This window comes from Haliotis rubra, unplaced genomic scaffold, assembly GCF_003918875.1.
Source record: "Haliotis rubra isolate DU_JTF1 unplaced genomic scaffold, ASM391887v1 Scf121, whole genome shotgun sequence".
NCBI lineage: Eukaryota > Metazoa > Mollusca > Gastropoda > Lepetellida > Haliotidae > Haliotis > Haliotis rubra.
The window spans coordinates 1,713,124-1,723,056 of record NW_025765126.1 but is presented as its reverse complement, the minus strand read 5'-3'; the positions used below and the strand labels follow the sequence as shown (position 1 = coordinate 1,723,056).

At 40.5% G+C, this 9,933-nt stretch overlaps 1 protein-coding gene across 3 annotated transcripts in view; it reads right to left on the bottom strand.

Annotated features, from left to right (window-relative positions):
* Window positions 1–9,933, bottom strand: part of LOC124265115 (protocadherin beta-3-like) — a 62,100-nt gene that overhangs the window by 4,675 nt on the left and 47,492 nt on the right. For all 3 annotated transcript variants that reach the window (XM_046699924.1, XM_046699917.1, XM_046699911.1), the window contains exon 3: window positions 732–855. In XM_046699924.1, the coding sequence (XP_046555880.1) occupies window positions 732–855 (124 nt within the window). The remainder of the gene's footprint in view (window positions 1–731; window positions 856–9,933) is intronic.

Genomic DNA, 9,933 nt, shown 5'->3' with positions numbered 1-9,933 from the left:
AGGTTCCTTCTTTGGATATTGACACTGCGTACACACTAATCTAAACATTGACTTTGATAATACAATTTACGTACTTCCTGCTCTATGTATACTCACATACAACCCTGACTGTAGGCTATTGTTGCTCGGTTTATAACTGAGGAAGAAAGAACTAATTGGACCATAGCCTGACCTTTCGATTTTTAACAAAATATTATTTTCTTCTAATCGTTTCCCTGGTCTTTGAAATGGGCTACGGAAACAGCATTGATTTCCGTTACTAGAAAAAATAAACGAGTTTTCAGTAAGAACATGGCTTAAGGCTATTTATAATTCTTAAATAGCATCCCTTTATACCCCGTGACGGTGGAACCACAGTGTTTCTTGAGGAAATACCACATGCAGTTGTGTCAGTTTTGTGAAATACAACTATTCTCATTGCTGGTTGTGGTAACCATTTGTATTTTTCTCCATAATGAATACGCGATCGCCGCACTGGTAATGAGGAATTCTTTTAAACGCGGATGTACAAATGTTGTTATGTTGTACCTAATTGCAAATGTCCTTCTACTCAAATAACGATTCGGCATAGAGCTAGAATCTTTGCAACTCAGCGATTCATTAGCCTTTTTATGCTGAGAAATGCGAACACGTTCACAAGAACCACACTAAAAAATGGATGAGATTAGTAGTAGTAGTAGTAGTAGTAGTAGTAGTAGTAGTAGTAGTAGTAGTAGTAGTAGTAGTAGTACCTTTCAGATCCGGGAGTGGCGGTAGTTGAATATCCTCCTCACTTCCGCCTCGGCCACTGTCGCTTGTGGTTGTCTCCCCTGATGCATCACTGCGTACATCTTCGCTGAATGGCGGCCCGTGCCCCTAAAACGGAACGTCATACATTAATGCCAATGCTTTACGCATCATTTTAAATCGATTGAAATAGGACCATGTTTTCTATCTGGCATTACAAGCATGAGCATGAGATTTCGTCTTTCTTTCCCGTATAACCTAGTTCTATAACCTAATTACCCTGTTACAAATGTACTTCACCATATCTGCCCTCAGCACCAATTAGACAGTCTCAGCACAGGTGTGATTGGTCTAGACTAGACATACGCACGGGCGGTAGTAGACTCCAACAACATTTAATTGCAATGGTAATGCGTCTAAATATCTGAAATAGATCTTACAGAATTAAAGGTAGGAGTTTGTCTTTGTACGAGGTGGTGGCTCTCTATCTGTAAATGTCCATCCACGTCAATGGAGTACCAATTAGACAAATTAATTGGATGATTATAATTCGGCTAAAACTCGACATTTGTGCAGCAGCATCAATAAATAGAATTAAAAGGAATTACAGACAAACACTCTCTTTTAATGATTCGTCAGAAAACAGTATACCACTAATAATTACAAAAAACGTGTGTCGCATAGCTTAAAATATAATTATATTAATAACTATGCAAGCAGCCACAATCTTGCATTATGTAATGTTTCGAAATGCCGACCAACCTGTAGATGACAATGAAAACCCCAAAGTGGGCATTACGGTTTTGCAAGCCAATCACATTGTGATTCTAAAAAAACAAACAACAGTCAAATACGCCAGCGTCAATTGCTAAAATGACAGCAATGGGTTTTCAGGGTTACAAATATGCTGCGGTTCCCTAAAGAAGATTAACCATATTTCATATTAAATCAGACAAATACGATGCTCAAAGTCTTATCAATACAACTGAAACGCTACCACCATATTAATACAATTCGGATAAACGCGAGTATTAAAGTTTTTAGATAGCTGCCTTTACACTAACGACGAAGGGTTGCATTTAGATATTAAATCTGTCTAGCTATTGTATTGCACACGACCTATCGCTTAGCTGCCATATAAAGATAGGACCGGAATCCGTCTATTGACACAATCACGTTTAGAACGTTCAGGCGGATAATTCAGCCTTTTGAACAGGCGTTTAGGGATCCCATTGAAGCTAAGTACAACCGATGACGTTAGATAGAGCTGCATAACGTCATGCTGGGGAATTAAACGTGACAGCTTTGGTTGTATTGGCCTCACAGTTATAGGATCTTTAGGGATATAACCATTGCAGGTCAGCTAACAGATAGAGGTTCGGGCTCGGAATCGTTTACAAAAAAACGTTCTTAATTTCTTTTTGCAGGTTTGTACTTTTAGATCGATGGCTTTGTTTGTCGTGAAAGAAATTCAGAGGGGAATAAGGTTTGGCACATAACATCAATTCAGAACAAATTTGTTTTGCTTGGTTGTTCTTAGATTCAATATAGTCCTTGAGGGAGAGCTTCTGCTGATTCCTTAAGACCATGTACTATGCTTCAAACACAAATCTGTTACCAAGAACATAATCACTTGGGGATATTGCTGAAGATTGATAATTCGATCTGGGCAGGTCTATGATTGTAATCCTTATTGTATGTGCCAGACTCCCAGTACACCGTGAGCGTAAAACAGCCGAACTGAAGGATACAGTAGAAGTGTCATTGCTTCGTATTATATCATAGTGCCCCGAGACGCTTGATAAACTGTGAAGGATAGCTCGGATATGTATTACTGCCGATCAAATTATTGCTACTGCCCCCTTTGTGTACCCGTGATCGTGTGTATTATTCAAGCCATTGACCGCTCATCGACTTGACGATGTCCAGTTTGGACAAACAACTGACATGGCTCATTCCTGACCATTGATCGCAGTCGATAGATTTCCGTGAATATGACAAAATAGGTTTTAAGCTTGAATCTTTATAACGATGATAACTCCCTTTGTAGTTTTAATTGCATGGTGTATGGTGTTTGGCTTGCCTCGACCCGCCAAGCCCCAGGGGTTCAACCAGACAGGGTATTCACGTCAGGGCGGTTTGATGCACCAAGCCTTTCAGTCCCGTAGTCAAACACGACAATGAAATATTATTTTTCGATGAAAATCATCAAATTGAATGTTCCAAAGATGAAAGATAATGACAAAGGCTAGATCCCGGAGAACATTTCTTTTAGTTGGAATTTCCTCAGGGAAATATCAATCCCGGTATCTTCAAACCGCTTGACACTACAGTGTAATGGTTATAGCAGAGGTATGTTCCATCAAAACAGGGTGCTCGCCACAAATGTCGCCTGCTTCTTGAAAACAAAGACGGCATCGCCAAGACATCTAATTATTTCAGTTCGTGAGTCAACATGATGAAATTACATTCAAACCACTAGTGCATTCCCACGGCTTTCTCTGCGAAGTCTCCAAAGGAGACGTGTATTTTGATTGACAGCAAGAAACATGATTCTAAAACTAGTGCAACGATAGTTGTCGCCGGCTTTAGGTTTTGCTGGACTAATATAGTTAACAGTAGAGCTGCGATGAGTCAACGTTTTTATGCACCATAGAAAATCCATTACTGCAATGGGCATTTTATTCACAGGCATGAGAGCTCAAGCCTTGCACACGCTGTATACAAACATTCTTATGATCAACCATTGTCTTTGAGAGCTCTTACGGTTCTAATTCCGTTGAAGGTGGCATGACAATATCCATGTTTTCTATTATTCATGAATTATTCGCAAATTGAGTTCGGGGAAAGTTCGCTTTGGAATCCTTCGATGCTAAATTCGTCGGGGCTGCAGGGTGTCATTCTGTATAATCAACCTGCAATCTAATAATCGGCCTTCGCGCAACAGATCTCAAAAACAATAAAACTGATCCGCGCATTTCTGCTCGATTTCTTCCATCAGTGAAATCCTTTTAAGTAGAGAAAGACAGGTTGATAGGTTTCAGAGAAACTTTGACAAAATAATAATGGTAAAAGCATGGGTGCATGGTGCATATTGAATCAATTTCAAATTCAATTTTGTTTTTAACTGAACCAGATATAAAACATGGCCGAGATTCGGCTGACCGTCTTGTAATGGCTTTTTTGTCTAAAATTCTTAACAGAAAATCTGTCATGAAAGCTTTTTAAATGACAATTATTCCAAAGCCGTGAAATTGACAATCGTATGCTATAGTGTCAGTACTTTGCCTCATGTACAGTGCCAAATTGGAGCAACAGAATGCTACAAAACAAGCCATTTTCCTACTTAATCGGGCATGGAATAGCGAATCATAGAAAAACAGCCATAGGGGACCTATCAGAATCCCGTCAATTTCGCCCTTTTAGTAGCTCCCCTGATTCGCTTGCTCATCACCCTTAAGAATCGATAGCCACACGGAGTTCAATGCAATAGCCCCCAAGGAACCCGAGTCGTGATCTTTCACACGTAACTTTAGGGCGAAAGTATCCCTGTGGCACCGTCGTCGTATGCCGAGTATCAAAGTGCACCCATAGGACTGCCATGTCTTATAATGACATGTGGACTCATACAAGTCCTCCGCAGGATTCAAAGAAAACGTTATAACGAACAGAGTGGAGACTTCAAAGACACGGGGTCGCATTTAGGCTTAGGCCTATGGATATAACAGACTTATCTTTTAGCCAAACACTTTAATTGGGTGCCAGGAAAGAGTTGAACTTCATGAGACGTGCTAATCCCATTGATTCATATGAGGGCACGTTCCTGATAGGCGCCTCGATATCCTGTGGTACTGAAATGTTTGTAGCATGTCACTGCCAGCCCAGTATGACATAAACTGAGGTCAACAGCCAAGGCTAATCGACGAACAATGTCTGGTTTTTCAAATCTAACATAGTGTACAGTTCGATCACCGTTTTATTTGTATATATGCTCCTTCTTCAATGCCAGATCCTACCGTAAATATATTCAAATGTTGTTGTAATGGAATTAAAGTTTAAGAATTACCTTGTGCTAGGGTTCACTTCAATGCATACGATATCAGTCATATCAGACAGAACACAGAATGAGACAACATCAAAACAGGAACCCGCATTTGAAGGAGTTTCAAATTCGGAACAACACCTCATATGCCGTTACAGTAGTTGAGGTAACCCGAACGACTGTTGGTACTTGTATACAGTGCCCTTAGTCCTGAAAGGTCGCATTCCGGGACATCACAGTAAGCATGTACCGGTATGAATTAATACTCCGTTACACTGAATCGTTAACCGGAAATCTATTAATCCTAACGATTTCAATGGGAACGTCCCCGCCTGTATTCACGGTTGTGGCTATATCTGAGCCGGACGCCTACTTGTGAAGTAGTTCGTAAGACGCCAAACAAGAAATCAATTTGGAAAGCACCATCGCATTATCACAAATCACACGAATAACCTCAAGAGAATACTTTGTCCGAGAACAAGATATGAGGAGAGACCGATTGGAATATTCATCATAGAAGAACAAAGAAAATCATTTTCCTGTCAATCCGTCATAACAACCACAGGCTGTGTATCTGATAGTTCTTGTAGTTGACAAATGTAGTTTACACACGTTTACCGCTGTTTTTGATTTATGTCAGTATGAAGCTGATTATTGTATATTCCTGAAGGATAACCAGGGGAGTATTTTGCGGGAGAGAATATGGTTCTTTTGCCATTGCTTCTAGACGTATGCTTTTTTTCTTAAACGAGGAAACGAACATTTTGCAACAACGCATTTTTTCACGTAACTCATTCCGTGGAAGATATTTCTCAGAATATCAAATTCCCGGTCGGTTATATCAGGGGATGTCAGTTTTATGTGAACGGAAAGCCCTAAATCGCAGATCCTAGACCTTTAGCGCCAGTGTTAGCAAGACAAATTGATGTCTCCAAGTCAAGCGTGCACTGTCAGCTAACACACAGGAGCATACATCAAAACAGCCAATCTTAAAGAAACCCGGATATGATGCATCAAGTTAGCTTTTCGTGGCGGCCTTCACGAACAACTAAGTCAAATCCAATTCATTAACTGTACTAACCACTAACACAATTCAACCTACGGTTGCTATGGTTTCGATGCCATTGTTGCTTTGAAGGGTCCTTACTTCTCCTTCAGATGGAAGGTAGTGTTTACAAGGTATTTGGCAGAACGAACGGCCCGGGTTCTGGATCAAGCGCACAATAAAGCTCGTTCACGTGGATGTATGGCATTATGTGAGCTGCCATGTCCTATACGTATCAAGCACGCAATGTCATTACTGCGCGATCCACTCTGTGTGTGTTGAATACACCCTTGGATGTGTAAGCCAGTGTAAATCATACCTTCATCTATGAAATGAACACGATATCAACACTACAAGGGGTGTAGTGTCTAGCCATCTTAGCTAATTAGTTAGTTAGTTAGCTATGGCTTCACTTCGAATATCACTTCCAAGATACTTATGCATGTGGGGTCAACGAATTAAGGGGTGGAAGTGTTTGAATTTCTTCTTGACATTCAGTCGACCTCGTTGAAGTAGAAATCAAGAATGGAACTTCAGCCACTTCACACAGGTCGCTGATTCCGGAACACAGTGGTTGATGATTTAGGAAAGAAATATAACAATTGGGTTTGAAAATTTAAAGTTTGTCTTTTGAAGCTGAGTGCAAGTCGGCTGTGCTTGAAGGGATAATTGGAATAACTTGACATGGTTGCGTTGACGGAGAGGTCATCTTGTTACACGTGTTGGGATACCCATGGGAAGCAGTGTCGAGTTTGATGTGGAAAACCCACCGCTAATACCCTCCGTGTCCACGACCTAACATTGGTGAATTGTGTAGTTTGAACAACATGGAAAAGGCGTTGGTAACACACTACTGTCGACTATGGCCATCTCAGGAGGTAATTATCTCACGTGTTAGGACAGTTTCCTTAATGAAACAGGGAAGCCGGAGCTGTGCCGTGGAGGTGTGTGAGCTCTCCTTAAGCAAACACTTCAAACAGAATAGGGGTTATATGTACACGCGAAAGACACACACAGATTATGGGCTCAGACCGTTTATTAACTTTCTTCTGATGGACTTCGTCAAGGGTTTTTGGAGGCCAGAGACACTGGGCAACGGTCAAGAGGGAAGGGGGGGGGGGACTTAAGAGGGGTGTTTTGGGGGGGGACTTGGAGGGCGGATTTGAGAGATTGATGAGGAAAGTTTGGTCGTGTAGTAGTCATGTTAATATTTGGGTATTGCCGCGTTTGGGTATTGCCGCGTTGTAAAACATGTTTGATATTCTCAACAGGGGTACAATGTCACCCTGCGCCATTATCATCATCCAAAATGCAAAGACACGATCCGGTTCGTCCAGGACCCGCGTTATGGCGTTTCTTAACAATTGCAATAGGCCGTTTAACAATGGAACAGACGCCTTGTGAATGGGTGATTCGTGAAAGCCGTCACATTCAGTATGATGAACGGAGTGAGTGAGTGAGTGGATGAGTTGGGTGGGTGAGTGAGTGAGTGTAGCATGACGCCGTTGTAAAACACTACTTGGTCAAAACCACGACGGGGACCATGAAGACATTTACACTGTTGGTAACCAACGCTTGATCATAGACGTTACGAGGCAACGCTTTAACCACCAGCATTTCGCTTCGTAGCGCACCATTTGTTCCGTAGGCTATACATCAATAACATATCTTTGTTCGTAAAATACATCGTATATATTTACAGCCGATGCAATAAATAGTCTTATCGGGAATCAAATTATGAATGATTTATTAAACAACGTCAAGCTCACCCATGAGCAGGTCTGCGATCACTGATAAACGCTAGGGATCCTATAACGTTTCCAAACCACTAACGGCGCAGAGGAACTGAGGTTGAAGCCTCATGCCCACTGTAGGCGACGAAAGTTACCACACCAATCCGGTGGTGTTGCTGATCGGCCAGAAAGGATAATGAAATAATCCTCATCCAAACAGACACCACAATTCAATTATTTATATATTCCGCCGTTTGTTCAAATACGCTCTTTGCCATCACGCTGTGTTCAACGATATGTCGTGCGATCAGCGTGCTTTATGAAATATGTATTTTAATAATATTTTCTTTCCCCTGAAAGGGAATTAAATACGATTGATACAATATTACTACTTCACGCAGTACGCAGTTTATATCAATCGATTCTGTCATAACCGAACACTTGCTATTCTGAATATAGGTTAATATTATTCACTGTGGGTGTGTTCAAACATGCAGGTTGTATATGCACTACAATCAAATTATTGTTTTATGACAAATGACCAAATATACAAGACCAAGATCTAATATAAAAAGACCGGTTAATACCCAAACTGTTTTTTCTTGGAATTGTTTCTTTCCTTCGTGTAACGTGGGTAAACCGTTTTTCGTTGCACTGTAACAATACAATGAAAAACATTGATGAAGTAATCCTGCTACACAAGAAGGGGTCGACAGCTTGTTTGGCGGTGGCTAGAAGTGAAAATACCAAATGTTTATTCGATAGAGATGTATTCCATACATGTATCTCAGCTGTGCTTTTGGACTTAGCTTGCGGTGTCTGTTTACAACCTAGTAACAATTGTATTTCTTGACCCAGCTTTCAAGAGTGTACTTTTTATGGTCGGTAGTTTCATATATGACGCGAGTCTACTGCTCTACTCTACTGACATCTATACTTACCACTCAACATCGTTTCCAAAGTATGACCGCAAAGCCTTTACGGTACAGCTGTACAAATGTGCCATGCCTTACTTAGGAGTTAAACAGCCAGGTGATGCCAACTCGTAATGTATGAGTGTAATTTGTGGGTCATTACGCCGTTACGGTCCTATATACAAGACTTTGTGACATTGGCATGCTCATTGCATTGCCCTTCTCTACAGTACAATGACCACTTACTCTAAATTCCCATTAGTGCTTGCACCTATCAGGATCATATGTCCCTCGAGACGTCCTTAAGTAATGTCGCTAATGTATGCCTTCTTTAGGGACATAGTTTTATGACTTGGTGATTTCAAATAAATCAGAGAATAATTATTTGCAGTTCGACAGGAAATGGATTGGGCATTTTACAGCTCCCGAGTGATATGGAACATTGTCCTTAACCACACTATAGTGAATCTTGCCAGAACCTGATGTGAGGTGGTCAATAATGTATCACCTCCTCACATCAAGTTTAATGCTTCATCCCTCTGAATCCAGCATCGCACAGCTAATATCACTATTCCATAAACTCTCTTAAACTAACACCACCTTACGTTTCCACACATGTAAATGACAAAGGATGAATAATATATAGATTATACAGACCTATGTTGTCACAGAATAATTCGGTGCGACAGTAGAATTCTGAACCTTTAGATTCAAGCTGAGTTAATGCGTTTGGTCTTTTCGCTATATTATATCTGGGATATTTTTCACAACAAGATTCCTTCCCATCACATTTCAATTTTTGTAATAATACTTATGGCGAGATCCTGATATCAAATATAATACCGTCTGTGAAACAGAATTCTATTTTCTCTCCTGGACATTTAGTTGTATAAATAATGAATGTAGGGACCTTGGGTGGTACTATTTCCATGATTATTTTCCTCAAGGCAGTTCAGTTGTATTTACGCCTTGACTAACAATGAACCAGTAATGGATAATTTCATTTTTTTTATGAAGTTTATCGATTTTAGAAAAGCAATAACAAGATCTTTACGAGCTGCCAAAAGGTCAGTCACGCTAAAGGAAGAAATTGATATATAAGACAACCCAAAGAGAATAATTTAATTTTCAAGTTATTTTTAAATCATTGTCTTTGCGTTGTGTTTTGGGGTTCAATTTCAAATTTGCAACACTGATCGCCTTTCTTGAGTATAGAACATTACGGCCGTCTGTCAGCGTTACCGTGCGATCTCACGGCACAAGGCAAATGGTGCAAATAAAAAACATACAAAAAGGCAACGAAACTAATTTTTTAACAATTTGAATACATTTCTGAAAACGTGCACAAATGTGAATCAGCAGGACGTTTGCATATCGATGCTGTTACCTATCTCAAAACAGTGACTAGGTGAGTATGGGTTTACGCCCCTTGTAGCAATATGACGGCGGGGGACGCCAGAAATGACTTCACAC